Below are 23,126 nucleotides of genomic sequence, written 5' to 3' on the forward strand. Positions count from 1 at the left end.
GGTTTCAATGATTATATCTGTGATGTGTTCTCCCACATGGGAGACGTGCTATGTCTCTAAATAATATTCATGTGGTGATTTTAATAGATATGTAATGCTGTGAGATCATAGGTTTAGGGGCATTTATTTATTATTGGGGTAAGGTAATTTATTTTAGTAGAGGTTATGTGACATTGAGAAACATTGGTGTATAAGATGTATCCACCCATTCAGTCTTATGAAGAACCTACTCACTGTTTGGTACAAAGGTAAAATTGTTGTTAGTTCCTGGATATATAACACAATACATAAGACATCCTGTGTCTGTACTCAGGAAGAAGGGGAGGTTCTATATTTTTTTGCAAGTACTGATGGTTCAGGTTGGACAGAGATTCTTTGATTCTACAACTGGTACAGGATCTCGTCTGGTGTACAGCGAGGAACTCAATCACCTTACACCATGCGGCAGCTGCAAGGAAGTGGTGAGTAGCAGACAATGACATGCCACAGGCTGTGGGCACTGATTTATGTGACACATCCATGAGCTGGGTAATGGGACAACAATGTCTAACTGTTATGGGTCTTAAATTTCATTGTCCGAAATTTTTGTGTTGCCACAATGTAATATGAGAGATGAATGTAATCCTATATCCACTCCACATGTTATTGAGGTTCTCACTTTAGTATTCTCAGATATTCTACGTAATATTGTTACATCGGCATATGTGGGGTTCCAATTCATCACTCTATTCTGCACATTTCCTATTAAAATCTGTTATGTTTTATATGTTGTCAGTCCCACATATTGAACATTAAGGTCATGGGTCAAGCCTCTTGTTAGAGACAATAATAAGCATTGCTATACAGGGTGCAGATGTAGCAGTTGTATCAGGGTCCTTAAAATTCCCACAGGCTCCACGTGATACACCAGAAACCTTGAAAAAGGGTCCAGAATATAAATGTTTCTCTTCTGGGAGCCTAAGTGGGGCTCTCATTTACACAAACTCTCATTGATAAAAAATTTTCCATCTGCTCTTACATATGAGTCCCTAGAGACTAAATAGAAAATTAAAAGGTTGACTTTGTCTGGTTTGTAAATGACCATAGATGAGAAGATGTGGCTCACAGCAAAGGTTCTGTAAATCCCATCCCATTCCTAGTCAACCACCATTTTTTGCCTCAGGTACAGCTTTTGTGGGGACAGGTTCTCACTACCTACTAAAAGGCAGTACAATAAGTTCATCCTTAGTCATAAGTCCTCTGCTTATTAGTGATAATGAAGCTGGAGCATTTATTCTTGCAGCAGGCTGTAAAGTAAGATGTTTTCATAGAAAACTTGTATTGTGTTAATTTTGGACACTAAAAAGCAGCTAATGGATAGCCATAATGAAAAAGCTAACATCAATGACTACCGTAAATTATAAACACGCTTTCCGACAAAGGACAGTTTTTGATAACAAAATGACTAGTATTGGCTAGTGATGCAAAATAGTAGAAGGGAATTTTTTTATATTCTTGAGAAATGCGAATGAGATGAAACAAAACCTTTGCTTCTTAGTTGCACACCCGTGACTGAGAGTATATAGTAAATGGAAAAAAAATGAAAGTGAGGAAGTTGGTTTATGGTCAAAAGTGTTTTATGCAAGCATCTCGGTAAGCAATACCACTAACTGCTATCTTCTCTAGCCTACAACAGATGAGAGGAATGAGTCACTGTACTCTCTCCTTCACTTCTTTGTATAATGGACTGTGGTGTATGCTTTATCAAGTGGCAGCGGTATATTATGTGGTTATTACATTGAGCAATAAACCAAGATTTTACCTATAAAATTGCTGACTTTTAGAGGTCATTGTCATATGACCTCTTAGAAAAAGCATAATTTCCACTCTTAATTGTGGTTTTAACTACATGTATGTAATACAGGTCTCCAAAAACTCTACTATATTAAATGAGGAAAGTGATTGTTTTCTCCCTGGTCAGATTTGCATGAAAACCCATGTGATTGCTGTGTCAAGTGATTGTTTATCTTAGTCAGCTCTGGTCTAGTATATCTATTCCAACAGGAACAAGGCAAGCAAGGCAAACGCTCCTCACCCTTCCCCTCTACATTGAAAGCCGAGTGGCCGGCAAAATTTAGGACATGAGCTAGATTTTTCCCTGCAGCCTCCTGGCCCAATCACAGTGTAGTGTGTAGTGAGACAGCACATGTTAACTGCACTATGACCGGGTGCCATATTTTGCAGCTGGATCACGGTCTTCCTTACGTTTGTCTGAATGAGGCCTTAGGGAGACTTTGCCATTTAAGGCTGCTTCTGCAGATGTGTGGAGACTTACAGCCATTGATGCTCCACTGACAGATTATGTATACATTTTCAAAAGTAGAACATTGAGCTCATGAGCTCCCTCTAGTGGGAAATGCTATAAGTCAAAATGCTATTAGTCAAAATTTTACAATTGAGATCCGTGGTTTTGTAATGGATTTGGCATAATGTGTCAAAAGGATGGAGCTCTTGTCATTAGATCAACATATATAGAATATTGGAGCTAGAAATAGCATGGTAATAAAAGGTGGAAATTCCCTTTTAGGATAAATGTAAGACATTCTGCCATCTCCTGCCTTCCTTTTCAGCTAGGAAGGTTGGATCTTTACTAGGAATGCTGCATTACAGTCATTGGGGCAGATTTACATACCCGGTCCATTCGCGATCCAGCGGCGCGTTCTCTGCGCTGGATTCAGGTCCGGCCGGGATTCATTAAGGTAATTCCTCCGCCATCCACTGAGTGGCGCTGCTGCGCTGAAAAGCATCGAAGTGCACTGGAGTTCACCGAGCCGGACTGAGTGAAGGTAAGTGCAAGCTCCGCAACAGATTTTCTTTATAAATGCGGCGTTTTTTTCCGAATCCATCGGGTTTTCGTTCGGCCACGCCCCCCGATTTCCGTCTCGTGCATGCCAGCGCCGTTGCGCCACAATCCGATCGCGTGCGCCAAATCCCGGGGCGATTCATGGGAAATTGGTGCAAATCAGAAATATTCGGATAACACCCCGAGAAAATGGGAATCGGGCCCTTAGTAAATGACCCCCATTATCTTCATCAAGCTTTCCTAAAGTTTAGAACTGAAAAGCTACTTGTGCATATATAAGTAACCTATGACTTGGTCATTTTTACACAAATTTAACTAGTGAGCAAATGCAAATGTTTTAATGCAAAAGACATTTAAGACATTTGGTATCTGGTTTCACCTCTGGGATCAGTGTCTGACCAGATTGTCCTCCCGTGGGGGCCCATGTCCACACCTAACACCTATCCTTGGCTGGCTGCGGTGTCAGAAACTATACAGTGGATGCTCTATCTACAATATATAGCAGTGGTGCTGCTGAACCCCCCTATATAATGAATAATATCACCATACGCTGACTGGCTTACAGTCACTTATTACTACCATCATATGTGACTGAATACAACCATCATATAGGGTCTAAATAATTCCACAATTTAGCAACTGGAGATTTTGCTGCATGAACACAATAGCAAGGGCATATTTCCATAAACAGTGCTTGCAACACTGCGCCCCGTAATAGCATGTTACAGGTCGGCTGCAGGTGCATGTAGAGGGCTCACGGGCTGAGCCATCTCCATAGCTGGTAAGTCTTTGCTGCATATCGCTAGCACCAATTCCAGGTGTCAACCCGCACATTGCCACCAAAAGATGGCAAAATCTTAAAAAGAATTTTTGTACAAGAGGTTTTTCATTTTTGTAAATGTATGAAAACATTATAAAACCTATACAAATTTTGTATCCCCATGATCGCACCGACCCAAAGAATAAAGTACACATGTCATTTGGGGCATACAGTGAAAGCTGTAAAATCCAAGCCCACAAGAAAATGTCACAAATGCGTTTTTTCACCAATTTCACTGCATTTAGAATTTTTTTCCCACTTCCCAGTACACGGCATGGAAGAATAAATACCGTCACTATGAAGTGCAATTTGTTACGCAGAAAACAAGCTGTCACAGAGCTCTTTACATGTAAAAAAAAAATTATAGATTTTTGATTGTGAGGAGTGAAAAATGGAAATGAAAAAACCCTTAAGGTCCAGGTCCTTAAAGGGTTAAGAGATAATGTCTATGCAGGCTAAAGACTGTGACCAAGTGTAAGGGGAGGCCATTAAAAGAATACCTATCACCAAGTAGAAAATTCTGAATTATACACATCATTTTATCATTATTTTTAATCCAGTCAATCAAAAGATATGTCCTTCAGAAGTTATAAATATGAATAAAAAGAATGAGCTAATTTACATATGAGCTCATGGGGGCCAAAAGAATGGGAAATTCAAAACAAAAAAATCATAACAAAAAATACAAAACACAAACTTTAATGCAGTATACTGGTTATGCTACATTCACATCATGTGTTACATATACACTCACCGGCCACTTTATTAGGTACACCTGTCCAACTGCTCGTTAACACTTAATTTCTAATCAGCCAATCACATGGCAGCAACTCAGTGCATTTAGGCATGTAGACATGGTCAAGACAATCTCCTGCAGTTCAAACCGAGCATCAGTATGGGGAAGAAAGGTGATTTGAGTGCCTTTGAACGTGGCATGGTTGTTGGTGCCAGAAGGGCTGGTCTGAGTATTTCAGAAACTGCTGATCTACTGGGATTTTCACGCACAACCATCTCTAGGGTTTACAGAGAATGGTCCGAAAAAGAAAAAACATCCAGTGAGTGGCAGTTCTGTGGGCGGCAATGCCTTGTTGATGCCAGAGGTCAGAAGAGAATGGGCAGACTGGTTCGAGCTGATAGAAAGGCAACAATGACTCAAATCGCCACCCGTCACAACCAAGGTAGGCAGAAGAGCATCTCTTAACGCACAGTACGTCGAACTTTGAGGCAGATGGGCTACAGCAGCAGAAGACCACACCGGGTGCCACTCCTTTCAGCTAAGAACAGGAAACTGAGGCTACAATTTGCACAAGCTCATCGAAATTGGACAGTAGAAGATTGGAAAAACGTTGCCTGGTCTGATGAGTCTCGATTTCTGCTGCGACATTCGGATGGTAGGGTCAGAATTTGGCGTCAACAACATGAAAGCATGGATCCATCCTGCCTTGTATCAACGGTTCAGGCTGGTGGTGGTGGTGTCATGGTGTGGGGAATATTTTCTTGGCACTCTTTGGGCCCCTTGGTACCAATTGAGCATCGTTGCAACGCCACAGCCTACCTGAGTATTGTTGCTGACCATGTCCATCCCTTTATGACCACAATGTACCCTGTAACATCTGATGGCTACTTTCAGCAGGATAATGCGACATGTCATAAAGCTGGAATCATCTCAGACTGGTTTCTTGAACATGACAATGAGTTCACTGTACTCAAATGGCCTCCACAGTCACCAGATCTCAATCCAATAGAGCATCTTTGGGATATGGTGGAACGGGAGATTCGCATCATGGATGTGCAGCCGACAAATCTGCGGCAACTGTGTGATGCCATCATGTCAATATGGACCAAAATCTCTGAGGAATGCTTCCAGCACCTTGTTGAATCTATGCCACGAAGAATTGAGGCAGTTCTGAAGGCAAAAGGGGGTCCAACCCGTTACTAGCATGGTGTACCTAATAAAGTGGCCGGTGAGTGTACAGTCAGCGTATATACACCAGAAAAGCCCCTGACGTATATACAGAGAGCACAAAAAGACTTTTACTGGTAGACTGAAGCACAATTTTTCTGTCTGCCCAGTATATTCTGTAAACTGTGGAAAAAACAAGATGGAAAAACACAGCAACATATGTCTTTCCATCCTGCTCCTTTCTGCTTTGCGACATATATACTCACTGGAGGCCATTAGAACCTTGGGGTATGGATGCAAAGTATTGCATCCCTCCCCGTTCTACACTGAGCATACTCAGGGAAGTCCGCAGAGATGTCACTGTCTATATAAGGTTTGTGGTATATAAGGTATATAAAGATCATGTGCCCGATATCCTGCATGTGCCACTTCCCTGCTCAGGTCCGACAGAGTTCACCATCTTTTTAGTGCTTGGGCTTGAGACACACTTTGAAAGTTAAATGCTGCACTCAGTCTGAATCAGTGTCGCATGAAATCCAGCACAGCTGCACTAAAAAAAGGGTTGCGTGCGGCACAATCACAACGCACCCGCTACTTAAATACCTGCCCAAGCCTTTTTTCCCATTAAAAATAAGGCACAGTCTGAAAAATGTGCGACACAAAGTGGCGCAAAGCCATTGACTCAGTAACATCTTTCTTATGTGCAATACTTGATTTGGGCTACATGTTTTTTTAGGGATAAATGTAAGTTGGTTTTATTTAAGCGTATTTGACAATATTTAGTGAATTTTCAAGAATGCTACTATAGCTACAAAAATGTGAATGTTTGTTAATAATTTTTTTTTCCTTTTCACATTTTCAGCATTTCTGCTGGTTCTCATCCAAGCCATCCTGGAGGTGAGTGCATCATATATAAGCAGGACCTGGAGCCCTCACTACTGACAGCTGCTTTTCTTTATTTTCCGCTATTCCTCTAAACCACAATGTCTGTAACGCTTTTTTTCTTGACTTGTTATCTTTGTTTCTGTGTTGAACGATCTGAACTACAAAGGATTAAGATAAAAGTACTCCACCCAGCCAACACTCATCATGTACCTAGGCTATAAGTTCTAGTGGAACTGTACCTGCGACTACGCCCAGAGTATGAACACCCGCCAAACCACACAAGGCTTAGATACTTTTGTATCTACAAAATCCCAGCACCTTCTTAACCACTCAACCCCCTCCTCTAATTTATACAATCAACTCCATAGTAATGCTTAGAAATTCTTAGAAAATCAAGCTAGATATTTCCCTTATATCTTTAGAACCTGAACCACCAAAACACTTTGAAAGTACCCCCCAAAAGCACATACAGGCACATGCACGTTTAGGAAAATTTGTAGCCAATCATATACAATCCCACTGTAGCAACCAGTTTCTTTCTTATATATGTCTTACAATACCATGCACTCTATCACAATCCTATTCACCTTTAAGGTATGGAAGGACCTGGTGCATTGTCCCTCCTAATGGCTTAGTTTTATGAAGACTACTACAGGTTACACTAATTCACGCAGTTCCGGCGTTAGGGGTAGGCAAACTGGGCATTTGCCCAGACCCCCTGTCCTAAAGGGGCACCCTGCACGTGGACTTTTGTGAACATTTACTTACCCGGTCCAGTCGCAATCCAGCAACGCGTTCTCCAGCGAGGATTCGGGTTCTGCCGGGATTCACTAAGGTCGTGCGCCCGATATCCACCAGGTGTCGCTGCGCCTTCTTCTTCTCAGTGCATGTAAGTGCTTGATCTTGCGACGCTTTTGGTTTTTTTAAATTCCGCATTTTTTCCTAACCCGTCAGAACCTCGTTATCATAATTGTATAATTGTGTTTTTAGCAAAGCCAATCGATTCAGGGATTAAACAAGATATGTTTCTATATCAGTGTAGCTACAGCATTCTCAAGGTATGTTTAGTTCATATACCACTAGCTGCCTACCAATAGCTGGTAGACATTAAACTACAAATACTTACCTACACTCCTCTTGGTGTTGATCTCTGCAGTGTCCTTCTCTAAGCTTGACACAGCGGGATCACCTAGAAAAAAACCTTATAATTTGCAGCCCCGAACGCTTCGGGCTGCTGGTTATGAACACTCCTGCGTGCTATATACCTCCCACTCCCATGCTGGAGAGGGAGCTGACGTCACACAGGAGGCATCCATAATAAGCAGCCCATCTTGTTCCCGAGCTCCAGGCTGCTAATTATAAGTTTCTTTTTTAGATGATCCCGATGTGCCAAGCTTAGAGAAGGACACTGCAGGGATCAACATCAAGAGGAGCGTAGGTAAGTATTTGTAGTTTAATATGTCTTCAAGCTGGTGGTAGATTTCCTATAACCTCTATCCAAAGTGACCCTGTGAAAAGAGCCCTGCTGCTCAGCAAATTATTTACCTCACCTCAGAGGAGAGAAGTGTTTAGAGCAGCGGCATGTTTGGATGAGGGACTTAGAGAAGGTATTTGGTTCACTTATTCTGCCAATTAGAACATCCCTGCAGCCAGATTCCTAGCAATCTGTAACTTACACCCTATCCTAGACCCAGATCACGTCTCAGTTATTTCATTCGATTTTTTTGCATAAGTTATTGTGAGCCAAAATCAAGAGTGGAGACTACATACCTTTGCTGTACTTCATGCAATGCAGTGTTTCAGGACACAATGCCACCCTCATTGTATCTATCTAGTGACCAGGTACTTATGCATTCTGTTCTTATGGCTTTTGGCTTTTTCCAAGATAAGTTAGATGAAAGTGCAACTTTCTTAATGCAGAGATGTGTCATGCATCGATTTCAGATTTAAAAAACCCTCCTATGGCCCCCATTCCCATTCCCGTCCCCACCCCATCGCGGACTAGGAACTCAGTTCTGCTTACAGAAAGGTAAACTTTCAGCAAATTTGCAGCTGCACATACGTCCCCATAGACGGCAATTGCGGTGTGGCACCGATCCAAGCCGTACACGGGGTAAAGATAGAGCATGCTTTATCCTTCCCCATGTGTGCGGGCCATACGTCGCTTTTCTCTATGGAGGGGACACCTCCTCTCCAGTGCACAGTGGTATGCCCGTCTACCTCGGTATAGTATGTACCCTTACTATAAAATCTCTATGGCAATGTGTACATTATTCTCTTTTGGGACACTGGGGAGCCAGAAAAAGGGCTCCTGATGACAGGTTCCCTTTCAGCTAATTTTGTGAGCTAAATACAGCACTGATAGCAAACAGAGATCATGTAAACTACAAGGAGAAATGAGTGAATCCATATCTAAGATTCAAAATGGGACCTGAAACTTTTAAAAATCTCCCAGTTATATCACAAATCCAAAAGCTAAAAATGTCCCCGTGTGAGGCTACAGAAGTAGGGGCACAAGATGGATGGATGGTGGTCACAGTGGGCTGCCCATAATGCCTTGTAGGCATTTCCCTGACAATCCACAGTAGGGTTAATTTCACTTATCCATATACATTGTTTAGGTAACATTTCTAAGACTGTGTTGGTTTAACAGATTCTACGAGGTAATGGCCCAGATCAAATATTCGGGCCATGCCAGTTTTCTGTCTTACTTTGCACTGAAAGGAACATCTTTGGAGCTTCCACATTTATTTATGATAACTCTGTGCCAATATAGGACTTTTTTCATTAAGGCAGTTAGAGTACTTTACAATTCCGACCAAAATGTATTGGTTTGAAATGAAACTTGGATACAAATGTAAAACGAATCTCACAAGTTTCGCTCATCTCTAATAATTAGTTTAAACTGCAAATACAATGGTACCATTGACCTGTCACAATCTTAATTTTATATTAAATTGTTCCATATTTTATTTTATGTACAATATACAGGTTGTCTCAACCAGAACTTACACAGAGCCCTATAACCCTGCAACTCACACCATCAGTCCGTGCAATCCTGTGAGTATGGCTTCATTATTATTTCCAAAATCCTTTTTATTTTGATTTTTTATATTATTAGAAATAACAGAAGTTAAAAGGGCTAAAATCATTGGCTGTTACTTTAACCAAGTGACAAAGGGGTTGGGGGAGGGGGTGTTAGAGAAAGGTTAAGACAAATCAGAAATGTTTATAACATTCATCAGTAACTATAAAAAAATAAAGTAAGAAACTAAGGTATGATGTTGAAATCAACTTACCGTAGTTCCCTGTGTACCTAGTGGGGGTTCACAATAATGTATATTTTGGTGTTAAATGTGGTTCTGCTGTATTCTGCATTTGTACCGATATGCCATTAGGCCCTGATGAGCTATAAAGAAGAACATAACTATCGGAAAAAACAAGCACACAGTAAAAAAAATAAATAGGATCTAGCCCTAACATTCAAGCAGCGAAGGTTATGTAAGATGCAAGTTTGGCATCAAAGTGGTTGTCACGTGACAGGCTTCACTACTAAATGTTATCAAAATACTAGTAATGTTGATAACAGTGAATATTATTTTACATTTGTAAGCATATGTGGCAAAATGTGCAAAGACTATTTGTAGAGAAACTTGGAGAGTTGAGAACATTTACAATTTATGGTAGTTTCCTACAAGCCCCATAATGCCTTTTGTGTGTATCTTGTGTGTCCTGCCACAATTGTCTCATTGCAGAGTGTTGTCTCTTTAAACCTACAGTATATATAATAGATCTTATTACATGCTAATATAAAGAAGAGGATGTTGTATTATAATAAATATTTATGCCATGCAGTAATGTAACCAGGAACATCCATTAGTATAGGGCATTTAAGGAGATCTTATATATTTGGGTTGAATAATGTTGCTGCCCCATTCGAGTCAGAGTTGATAAAACTTGACAATTCTATGGCTGTGGTGTCTCTCTTAGTTCTGCTGCTACTTACAACACACACAGATCTCCTGGGATGCTACACACAGTTAGGTCCATAAATATTTGGACATCGACTACATTTTTCCGTTATGTACTTACCACAATGAATTTTGAACAAAACAGTTCAGATGCTGGTGAATTCTGGACTTTCTGCTTTAATTCAGAGGGTTGAGCAAAATGGTTGCCTAAAAATGTGAGGATCTAAAGCATTTTTAAACACAGTAGGGCTCATTTACTAAGGGTCGCGGGTCGCATTTTTGTCGGACTGTTCGACTTTAACGGGGATTGCACGGCTTGGACAGATATTCAACAGGTGTCTACGCTGGGATTGTGTCGCACGCGACCCTTTTTTGGCACAGCTGCGCTGGCTTCCATGTGGTCAGGACGTTGGATGATCTGACTGATTCGGACTGAGCACGGGATTTAACTTAGAAACTTTTTCACAAGCCCAAGAACTTACATGCACCACAAAAAAGATGGTGAACTCTGTCGAACCTGAGTGGGGAAGCGACACATGCAGGATATCGGGCGCACAATAAAGCACAGTGCAGTGCATCATCGGACAATGTAATTTCGGGGGAACTCCAGCGGACGGGTAAGTAAAGAGCCCCAATCCCTTCATTTCAGAGGCTCAAAAGTCATTGGACATTGTATATAATTGTAAATTGAACGCAAGCCCATCACCAGGCGCCGTGTTTGCTCCTTTTTGATACTCTGTGAGGCCCTCACTGCAATGCTTTTCAGTTGCAGTTACTTTGTAGTCTTTCTGTCTGAAGTTTTGTTTTGAACAAGTGAAATGCAGGTGAATGACGATTTAAGAAAATTCTACTTCTTTGCTTTAATAGAATCTTGGGTTGCTTTGGCTTTATGTTTTGGGTCATTGTCTATCTGTATTATGAAACGCCAACCAATCAGTTAGGCTGCATTTGCCTGGAACCTACCCCACAGCATTTCCCAGAATTCATCTGGCTTCTTGGCTGGCTGTTGTGAAGGGGTTTCTCTAATTTCTCTATCATGGAAATTATTCTGAAGCCATTCACCATTGTTATCTTCTGTGGACATCCAGGTATCATTGCATTAATGAGTTTACCGGTGCTTTCTTTCTGAGGATGTGCCAAACTGTACTTCTAATATTGTAGAAATTTCTCAGGTGGGTTTTTTCTGTATACTGTTAAAATCAAGCAAGAAAAACCAGGTACCCATAGATGCAGTCATTGTGACTGTGGTAATCTAAACCTTTATAGTGGTTCTGGTGTTTTAAAGATGTCATAATCTCAATCTGGGTGGTGTATTGATGTTCTTGTGCTTTACATATGTACAAACTTAGTTTTGGCACTGTATTTACCATGTATACTGGGTTTGGTTCTATTGTTGAATTTATGTGAAGAGCTTGGTGTTGGGGCTGTATTTATGGTATGATATTGGCTCGGTTGCTTATTTAATTTGGTGTTGGTTTTGTTTGTGTTATAACTTCTGGATCTATGCAGTAAACCTACTTAGTTTTTTATTTATGGGGTATTAAAGGGGCTATATTTGCCTATATTTGACACTATTATGTAGATCTAAAGCTAAATAGTCTGTGCAGGTACATATGTTAGACAAATGTCTATTTTTAATTCTAGTTTAGAAGACTAAAAAGTTGAAAAAAATGAAATTGTGTTTAGATGCAAAAAAGATTGATTTAAATATTATTTCAACATAAAATGCATTATAAAGGACACCTACCATCAAGATCAAGGATTGTAAACCAAGAACACTGACATACTGTGCCATACTGTCTGGCAGGATCTGCTCTTTGTTAAGCATCCTATGCCCTTGTTTTTAAGAAATAAAGGCTTAAAAAATTATGCAAATGTGCCTAAGGGGCTCCAGGCTTCATTAACACCTATGCACCACATTATATGATGGATTTTTTAAACACAAAGTAGGGGGTCTGTTGTAAAAGATTGGTTTCCCACCCCTGGCTGACTTTACTATTAGTGTGATCAGCCTGTAATCAGAGACCGTCACATGCTGCCCACAAAGCAGGGATGGTTATTGACATATGATGCAAGGAATCCCTGCTTCCCAGGAATGACACTGCGATCCATTGTTAGCAGGAAAGCAGGGGTATGTCAGAATGATGCAAAGAAACCCATCCGCGTAGTGTGGTCAGCCTGTCACACTGTACGTTGCACGGTCCGTAATCACAGAATGTGAAGCATCCTAACAATTTGCTAGAACACCTGCAACTCTCATTGTGAATCTGTGGCTTCCTGTCCTTTCACTGCAGGTGAGTCAGGATGTGGTTTGGAGAAGATTAGAGAATAGAAAAGCTGCAGAAATATACACCATTCCATTACACATTACTGGCACTTGTATCAGAGGAGGGGCGCAGGCAGTTCTTCTAGTGCCCTCGGTATAGGATGCAGATACAGGGGCTCATTTACTTACCCGGTCCGGTCGAGATCCCGCGGTGCTGTGGATTCGTGTTCTGCCGGGATTCACTAAGGTCGTGTGCCCGTTATCCAGTAGGTGCCGCTGCTGCGCCGAGGTCTGCCAGAGTTCACCTGCAGATTGCGTGCGCCAAAATCCCTGCGGAATTTGGCGCAAAACGGAAATATTTGGGAAACCCGACGAAAGTGCGGCCACAGAGCCCTTAGTAAATGAGCCCCACTGTGTGCACTTTTGTAATCAAAACTAGTTTCTTTGCTAATTGCTGCCATAATATTTTATAATGGCAAAGACAGAGGGTGCATCAAGTGATACATTTTGGCTGCCTGCAATAACCTCCCAATTTTATATAAATCGATACCTTCCAACAAAAGGTATTAAACATTTATCTCTCCCACCCCCTTTCTTATTTTACCAGAGGCTGCATTCACACACACGTGTAATTTCATCGGTCCTGTATTTCCGTGCTGTATAAATCCATATCTACGTGTCGCTTTTCATCCGTATGTTCATATATGTCATGCTACACATATATATACAGTCGTATATACGACCATTTTCATACGTTTTCATAATTTTCATTTTATTTTCAGCCTAATTCTGCATTATTCATATCACTTATGGATTTATATGTAATGTTTCATTTCCCCTGTGATCGCAATTTAGGGAAGCTGAATACTTATGGTCAGGTTCCCTCTTAGATTAGAGAAAATCATTCTTAGCAGGAGGACATTTTGATATTGTTTTCAATAAACCCTTAAAAATCCATACCTCCCAACTTTTGTGGAGGAGAAAGAGGGACAAAATGGCGGCGCGCGAAGCGCGCCGCGGCGATTTTTTTACCCACAGAAGCCACACCCTAGCCACGCCCCCTAACCACACCCCCTGGCCACGCCACTGCTCATACCTTCAACGCATCCACTGGCACCAATGTATATTTATGTATATAATTGGGGGGCATATTCCACTCCCCCTAGACAACGAGCATGCCCTCCTAGACAACGAGCATGTCCTCCCCTAGACAACGAGCATGCCCCCCCCAGACAACGAGCATGTCCTCCCCTAGACAACGAGCATGTCCTCCCCTAGACAACGAGCATGTCCCCCCCTAGACAACGAGCATGTCCCCCCCAGACAACGGGCATGTCCGCCCCCAGACAACGAGCATGCCCCCCCCTAGACAACGAGCATGTCCCCCCCAGACAACGGGCATGTCCGCCCCCAGACAACGAGCATGCCCCCCCCTAGACAACGAGCATGTCCCCCCCAGACAACGAGCATGCCCCCCCTAGACAACAAGCATGCCCCCCCTAGACAACGAGCATGTCCCCTAGACAACGAGCATGCCCCCCCCTAGACAACGAGCATGTACCCCCCCCTAGACAACGAGCATGTACCCCCACCTAGACAACGAGAATGTACCCCCACCTAGACAACGACCATGTCCCCCCCTAGACAACGAGCATGTCCCCCCCCCCCTAGACAACGAGCATGTCCCCCACCTAGACAACGAGCCTGTCCCCCCCTGTGGCTGCGTGCCCTTTTTTGTGTGTTTGTGTTATTTTTGTCTTCCAGGACCGTGCCTGCTGTGGACTGCTTCCGATTCGAAGGATTACATCGATGACCGACAGTTCTAACAAATAAAATGGTCAACGAGGGTGTGTCTGCGTTTTTTGTTCAATAAAATTTTCTGAAAACGGTGTGATTATTTATTTTTTTGCGACACTCTTCATAGTTTGCCGTAGTAGTGGTGCCGGCTAGGTGACGGTGCTCATTACTAAGGGCTGGCCTTAGTGTTTGCCTTAATTTTTTTGGCAAATTTACACTAACGCCCATACCATTACCCCGGTACCCACCGCCACCAGGGGTGCCGGGAAGAGCCGGGTACAAACCAGTACCTGACCGTCTATAGATGGTCAGGTAGTGGGGCGGCTGCAGGCTGTTATTGTTGCGCTGGAATAGCCCCCTAACAGTGACCTATCCCAGCTCAGTAATGGCAGGCTGCTGCTGCTTTTTTGTATCAGGCTGATTTGAAAAATAGGGGCACCCCATGCCGTTTTTTCTTCAAATTTTTGACAAAAATATGCGTGGGGTCCCCCCTTTAAAGGGGGCTCCCAGGCTGTTTCCCCCATTTTTACAAAAAAATGGGGGGGAAAAACGGCATGGGGTGCCCCCTATTGTTCAAATCAGCCAGATACAAAAAAGCAGCAGCAGCCTGCTATTACTGAGCTGGGATAGGCCACTGTTAGGGGGCTATCCCAGCGCAACAATAACAGCCTGCAGCCGCCCCAACACCTGACCATCTATAGACGGTCAGGTACTGGTTTGTACCCGGCTCTTCCCGGCACCCCTGGTGGCGGTGGGTACCGGGGTAATGGTATGGGCGTTAGTGTAAATTTGCCAAAAAAATTAAGGCAAACACTAAGGCCAGCCCTTAGTAATGAGCACCGTCATCTAGCCGGCACCACTACTACGGCAAACTATGAAGAGTGTCGCAAAAAAATAAATAATCACACCGTTTTCAGAAAATTTTATTGAACAAAAGACGCAGACACACCCTCGTTGACCATTTTATTTGTTAGAAATGTCGGTCATAGACGTAATCCTTCGAATCCGAAGCAGTCCACAGCAGGCACGGTCCTGGAAGACAAAAATAACACAAACACACAAAAAAGGGCACGCAGCCACAGGGGAGGACATGCTCGTTGTCTAGGGGTCAGGGGTAGACATGCTCGTTGTCTAGGGGGGGGGGGAATGCTAGTTGTCTAGGGGGGGGACATGCTCGTTGTCTAGGAGTCGGGGGGAGACATGCTCGTTGTCTAGGGGGGGGAATGCTCGTTGTCTGGGGGGGGGGACATGCTCGTTGTCTAGGGGGGGGGCATGCTCGTTGTCTTGGGGGGGGACATGCTCGTTGTCTAGGGGTCAGGGGGAGACATGCTCGTTGTCTAGCAGGGGGAAATGCTCGTTGTCTAGGGGGGGAAATCCTCGTTGTCTAGGGGGGGGACATGCTCGTTGTCGCAGTAAAGGGGAGGGGTCCTATGGAGCGCAGTAAAGGGGAGGGGTCCTATGGAGCGCAGTAAAGGGGAGGGGTCCTATGGAGCGCAGTAAAGGGGAGGGGTCCTATGGAGCGCAGTAAAGGGGAGGGGTCCTATGGAGCGCAGTAAAGGGGAGGGGTCCTATGGAGTGCAGTAAAGGGGAGGGGTCCTATGGAGCGCAGTAAAGGGGAGGGGTCCTATGGAGCGCAGTAAAGGGGAGGGGTCCTATGGAGCGCAGTAAAGGGGAGGAGTCCTATTGAGCGCGCAGTGAAAGCCATAAAAAACACATTTGATATTTTCCTTCCCGCTTCCCAGTACAGGGCCTGGAATATTTAATACTGTCACTAGGAAGTATAATTTGTTACGCAGAAACAGGCCGCACACAGCTCTGTACGTGGAAAAATAAAAAAGTTATTGATTTTTGAAAGTGGGGAGTGAAATATGGAAACGCAAAAATTGTTCCGTCAGAGTAATGGAGCAGACGGCCGTGTATGACCATTCTGCTCCATTACTGTCATAGAGCGATGACATGGACCTTATGTGGACCCCAACACACCCCTCGTATTCATGATCTATGGGGGTCACATCACTGAAACCCCCACACATCAGCAGGTTAAGCCCTGTCCTATGGATAGGGCCTAACTTGTATTTGTGGGAAAACCCCTTTAACCCCTTAACGCTCTGCGCCGTAGCTCTACGACGCAGAGAGTATAAGGAGTGTATGAAGAGGGCTCACGGGCTGAGTCTTCTTCATACAAGGTGGGGGGTTTTGCATGTTGCAGAAAACCCCCACCGCTAATAACCGCAGTCGGTCATTGTCGCCGGCAAAGTCTTTTTTACGATCGCTGTGCCCCCGAACGTCATCGGGGGCGGCGATCGTTTGCCGTGGTAGCCTCGGGTCTTCTTTTGACACGAGGCTACATGGCTTCTGCAGGTTCGTTACAATGAGCCAGAAGTATTGCAGTATATGGTAGGAGCGATCTGACCATCTAGGGTTAATGTACCGTAGATGGTCTAAGAAATAGTGGAAAAAAAAGAAAAAACAGGTTTTAAAAATAAAAAAAATTTATAAAATATTAAAAATTCTAATCACCTCCCTTTCCCTAGAACGGATATAAAACATAATAAACAGTAAAGATCACAGACATATTAGGTATCGCCGCGTCCCAAAATGCCCGATCTATCAAAATATAAAAACGGTTACGGGCGGCGGTGACCTCCGAGGCGGGAAATGGCGCCCAAATGTCCGAAATGCGACTTTTACACCTTTTTACATCACATAAAAAATGAAATTAAAAATGATCAAAATGTCGCACAGACCTCAAAATGGTAGCAATGAAAACGTCGGCTCATTTCGCCAAAAATGACCCCACCCCCAGCTCCGTGCACCGAAATATGAAAAAGTTATTAGCGTCAGAAGATGGCAAAAATTTTTTTTTTTTTTTTTTTGCACACATGCGTTTAATTTTTGAAAATGTATTAAAACACAATAAAACCTATAAATCCGGTATCACCGCGATCGCACCAAACCAAAGAATAAAGCTGAGGTGTTATTTTGAGTGCACAGTCAAAGTCGAAAAAACTGAGCCCACAAGAACGTGACATGTGCGGTTTTTTAAAAAAAATTTTCCACATTTGGAATTTTTTGCAGCTTCGCAGTACACGGCATGTTAAAATAAATAACATTACGGGAAAGTAAAATTTGTTACGCACAAAATAAGCCCTCACACAGCTCTGTACACGGAAAAATGAAAAAGTTATGGATTTTTGAAGTTGGAGAGCGAGAAATGAGAGAAAAACCCTGCGTCCTTAAGGGGTTAAGGGATTAAGTATATGGTACAATAAAAGCAGAATAGAAGTGCACTGGGGGGGGATTAGGGATGGGGGCAGGGGGTCTATGGAGGAAAGTGTTTAACCCTTTAGCTGCTGCCTGCAGTCACTGTAGAGTACCTGTTATCACACTGCAGCAGCTGCACACACTCGGCTCTGCTTCATCAGACGAACTTCAGTGAGGAGCAGGAGGAGGTGGGGGCAGGGAGCCATTGATGTAGCAGTGCTGGAGAGTTCCTGCCTGCACGGAGGATGATCCCCTGGGGCTGCTGTGCAGGGGCAGTGCAGAGAACATGACACTCTGCACTGCTCCATCCATCCATCCATCCATGTGCCTGCAAGTGGCAGCCTGAGGACAGGGAGGGCTCTGCCTCCCAGGGGAGGGGATGGGGGAGGTGCCGGCTCTGCAGCAGACAGCCCGGGAGCTGGAGAGGAGGAGGACGCTGCACCCCGCCCCCTGGCTTCTCTGTATCCTGAGCAGGACGGGGGCGGGACTCGGGGGCGGGACTCGGGGGGGGGGGGGCGGGACTCGGGGGGGGGGGGCGGGACAAAACGGAAAAATCCGTGAAACCGCAAAAAAACCGGGACTTTCACTTAACGGTCCGTGCAGGCGGGACAAGGGTTAAAAAACGGGACTGTCCCGCCCAAAACGGGACGGTTGGGAGGTATGAAAATCATATATAATTTCAAAATCTAATTTCTGCGATGGGACTGCCATACAGAGGCATACTTTTTGCCTTTTTGAACGTATACATCACTCACATAAGGAAGCAGAATTGAAAAACGTAGCCTGCTACTTCTCTCCATCTTGTATTTCCTGAATGATCTGGTGAATATTGTGCAGATAATGGAAAAAAGGATGCTCCCAACTGTAAGTATATGGTGTCTCTGGATATGTTCAGCATATACTCTGAACATATCCCTAAAAATAGATGTAAGTGTAGCCTAAAAGTCCAAGTCAGCCTGTGCTTCTTCAGGTAGTTGAGTTGTATAATGTCCTGTTTCCATACCAATGCTCCATTCTAAATAACACTTGTAATTTCACAGGTCTGCAATGGGACAGAAAATGTTACCGATGTCTCCAAAGATGAATCTTACGCCACATACGATTACAATGGTTATCCAGAGCCTTGTGTAAAAAATGATGTCCGACGCTTCCGTTCCAGCTTTCTTCCAGCAATGTACTTCATTATCTGCATTATAGGATTAGCTGGAAATAGCTTGGTCATGCTACGATACTTGTACTTCAACAGGCTGAAGACGGGCACAGATTACTACATGCTGAACTTGGCTATTGCAGATATAGTTTTCCTCTTCACCCTTCCGTTTTGGGCCGTGAGTATCATCTGCGGTTGGGTTTTTGGTGATGAGATGTGTAAGGTCATCTACTGCCTGTATAAGATGAGCTTCATCACTGGAATGTTTCTGCTCATGTGTGTGAGCATTGAAAGATACTTTGCAATAGTCCAAGCACCTTCCGCTCATCGTCACCGTTCCAAGACTCTGCTCATCAGCAAGCTCTCCAGTGTTTGCATCTGGGTCCTGGCCTTTACCTTGTCCATACCTGAGTTGCTCAGTAGTAGTGTCCAGATAGTAGATGAAAAGCCTACTTGCACAATTTACTCCTCAAATTTAAAGCGTTTAAATGAACAACTAAAAATCAGCCAGATGATCCTTGGATTTATTCTACCCTTTATCATCATGTTCTTCTGCTATAGCATGGTCATCAGGACCCTGCTCCGGGCACGTAATTTTGAGAAGTACAAAGCCATAAAAGTTATCATCACCATTGTCATCGTATTTGTGGTCTTCCAATTGCCATACAACAGTGTCATGCTTGTGAGGACTTTTTACAACACCAGCGAGTGTATGGAGAGCATCAATCTAGACATAGCTGATGATGTAACCTATAGTCTTGCGTGCTTGCGTTGTTGCTTCAACCCATTCCTCTATGTTATCATTGGAGTTAAGTTCAGGAATGACATGTATAAATTCTTCAAGGATTTAGGCTGCCTAAGTCAAGAGAGGCTTTCCCAATGGTCTACAGCTAAACCAAGCAAGAGAAGCTCCTTTGCCATGGACACAGAGACAACCACCACCTATTCTCCTTAAGGTCACTGCACAGCTACAAATATGTTACATTTATTTGAACTGATCTCAAAATAAAAGGCTGAAAATCCCTCTTAGAATGGTCAGGTCGGGACCATGGGTTGTCTTCTTGGGTGTTATCACAGAAGGACATTTATTATTGAATCTATATATCTATATATTGCTATGGATTTTACTTTCAAACTTCTGCAAATTGTCAAGAAATATAGAAATGATGTCTAACTTTCTGTCTGACATTGACTCTGGTTGACATTTGTCACATCTCATTGACTGGTTCTCACTCACCAGAAAAACGGTTTACCACACAGTAAATTCCATATTCAGCCTCCAATTCTTTCTTGATATTACTCAATTCTTACTAAAAAGTCACATCTACAGTACAATCCTTCATTCCTATATGACTTTGATCATAAGATTTTTTGTTAATCTGTCTGTCTAGTTTTATATTTTTTTTTTGCAATATGTTGTATAAGCTAAAAAAGCTAATGTGATTGTCCAGGACTAGAAAAATATAGCTCTATTACTATGAAAACAGTACCATTGTAGTCCACAGGGTGTGAGAGGTATTTTCGCGGATCCACAAACGGATTACACTTGGACTGATCACAGACCTATGCAACATCCCCCACCAGGGCCTAGCCTTTTGTTGTGGCCTGGAGACAGCCAGGGCCAGAATACCGGAGTGGTTGGCTAGTGCGCCCTTGGGCACGCTGTGGTCACGGTGCATGGTATGGACCGGAGGGCTGACCCACAGCCTGGCAGGTCTCCAGCAGGTGGTGTGTGCAAGAAATATGGAGGGAGAGGCTGATGCAATGGTTTCTCCTTTGGGCAACCCCCTGAGGTGTCTGTAGGCAGGGATTAGATGGAGGCAATATTGTACAAATCAACTTACAGTTCTTTATTCAACAGCAGACAACGGCCAAACGATAACAGCAGATTTAGCAGCAGATTCAGCAAGCTTCAGGCTGGGCACATAGAGATGGTGCAGAGTCTGGATGGTGAATCTCGGCTCTGGGCTTAAGTCTCCTGACTTGCCCTGGGTGCTAGGCAATGGCCTGAGGCACCTGTGGTTCCTGGTATTTGGACACTGGCTGTGGCAGCACTGACCTGCTCCAAGGTTGAGTCTCTCACTCCCCTCTGGATGAGTTGCGCAGGCTCACCAGATACATCCTGACAAGGAGAGGGCGTTATTCACAACAACCACCTTGCCTAAGCACCTACTTTGCACATATACATCAGAGACACAGAGGAAATACTGTTAAGTTCAATTTACATGTATATATATGGCAGCCGTGAGCTAGTGACAGAAACGGTATCTGGCTCACCGCCTCCATAGATGTACATAAAGAGGGGCACATTAAGGTGAGCACACCAAGTCTTAGCCATGCGGCCACTCTGCAAATGATAAGGTTGGGCCTATTCCTGCCCGGATTTTCTGCATGGAAGCACAGCTCACCCCCTCCTCCAAAAAACTTGCGGCTCAAGACCCATGGCTCCTCACATGGATGTGTGAATGATACCTTAAAGGAAATCTACCATCAAAATCAAGAATAATAAACCAGGGGCACGTACTCATAACTCTAGATACAGTGACTGTGGTAATCTTCTTATATTTGTTATCCATGGCTCCCTTCCTTCTAAAATGAACTTTTACAATTATGTTAATAAGCCAGAAGATCTTTGGGGAACATTACCAGAGCCCCTATATGCTGCAGCTTCACAGGCTGTTACATTGTCTCTCCCTCCCACACTGCTCCCTCAGCACCCAGCACCACCCTCTGTCTGGTATAGTGCTCTTGGATCCTTGGATCCAGTGCCTGGATCTATGAGTAAGTGCTCATAGATAGGGTTTATCATACTTGATTTTGTTGGTAGATTCCCATTAACAGATGGGCTGCAAAAACTGCCAATACAGCCTTTTTTGTGGCTCCTATAAAAACCAAGATTATCTGCTGGAGGTCTAACCTAATAAAGTTCTAGGTTATTATCAGGCTAACATTCTAACAAAGAAAAGCTCCTCATTAAGAACTTAAAGGGGAGGTTCAGCCACCACAAGTTTGCCCCCCTCGGCAGGATAGGGACTAACTTGCTGTTAATCGGTGAGGGTCTCAGTAGTGGGACTCCAGCGGATCATGAAAATTGAGTCTAATGTACCCACATTGAACCCCAAAAGAATGGAGTGGCAGGTCAGACATGCATGCTGCTGCTCCATTCACTGTCTTTGAAACTGACGGAGATAGCTATCAGTCAGTGCCAAAGAAATAAATAGAGAGACCCCCACTGATCAGCATGTTAATCCCAATCCTGTGGATAAGGACTGACCTGTTGTGATGAAAACCCTTTTAATGTTCCCTTGATATTAAGGAGGTCTGTGTCCCTTTTGCAGGCAGCTCCAGCTGAAGTCTGAGGGTAAACTCAAGGAACAAGTATTCAATTTCCCTACAGCACCACCACAGGAGAAATTAAAGGTGTTTTCAAAGGCTACATTCACACGATGTATGCCCACCGTACCGTAGTACGACGGGCATACATCGGCAAAGGGAACTGTATAGAGTAACATAGGGCACGGCGCCGTAATACGGGAAAAGATAGGACATGTCCTATCTTTCTACGAACTACGGAACAGTACGGTGCTGCATGTGTTCTGCACTGTACCGCTCCTGTACGGCGCCATGAAGCTATTGCGGTGTATGGGGGACATATATATGTCGTATATACATCCCCCATACATTGGTGTGAATGTAGCCTAGATCATACTACTAGGTGCCTAAATGGACAAAGGTGAGAATTAATATACAGTAATATGTGATTTGTGCTGAGATACATATCATCTCCTCACTACCCATTGCTAATCCATGTTGCGTGCAGTGTCGGACTGGCCCACCAGAGTACCAGAGGATCCTCCGGTGGGCCCTGGCTCAACCCAATACTGAACCCCAGAGGTCCATCAGAAAACACCACAATTTGGAGGCTGCTAGAGTATATTTCCTAGGGAATAATGAAGAGTGGGCCCTCAAATTGATTTCCTCTGGTGGGCCTAAGGAAACCCAGTCTGACACTGGTTGCATGTATGGTAAAACTGACAATAAAAGTCGTGATTGATGCAGACTTTATGATCTCAACAAACCCCCTCCCCCACCTCCCAAGACAGATCCTGACAAATAATAGCGAATTTACACAAACTGTTATTGCTTTACTATGTATGGCATGTATTATGTATATAGAGAGCAGCATATCATCCTTTGTATTGTACATATGTTTTTTTTTTAATTTTTC

The 23,126-nt window shown here is 43.6% G+C and overlaps 1 protein-coding gene across 1 annotated transcript; it reads left to right on the forward strand.

Annotated features, from left to right (window-relative positions):
* Window positions 1–336: 336 nt before the first annotated feature.
* Window positions 337–23,126, forward strand: CCR7 (C-C motif chemokine receptor 7). The gene is made up of 4 exons (XM_072111422.1): window positions 337–461; window positions 6,428–6,462; window positions 9,442–9,510; window positions 18,789–23,126. The coding sequence occupies exons 1-4, from the start codon at window positions 440–442 to the stop codon at window positions 19,851–19,853; spliced, it is 1,191 nt and encodes a 396-aa protein (XP_071967523.1). The 5' UTR covers window positions 337–439; the 3' UTR covers window positions 19,854–23,126.

Source organism: Engystomops pustulosus, chromosome 6 (assembly GCF_040894005.1).
Source record: "Engystomops pustulosus chromosome 6, aEngPut4.maternal, whole genome shotgun sequence".
In the NCBI taxonomy this organism is placed as follows: domain Eukaryota; kingdom Metazoa; phylum Chordata; class Amphibia; order Anura; family Leptodactylidae; genus Engystomops; species Engystomops pustulosus.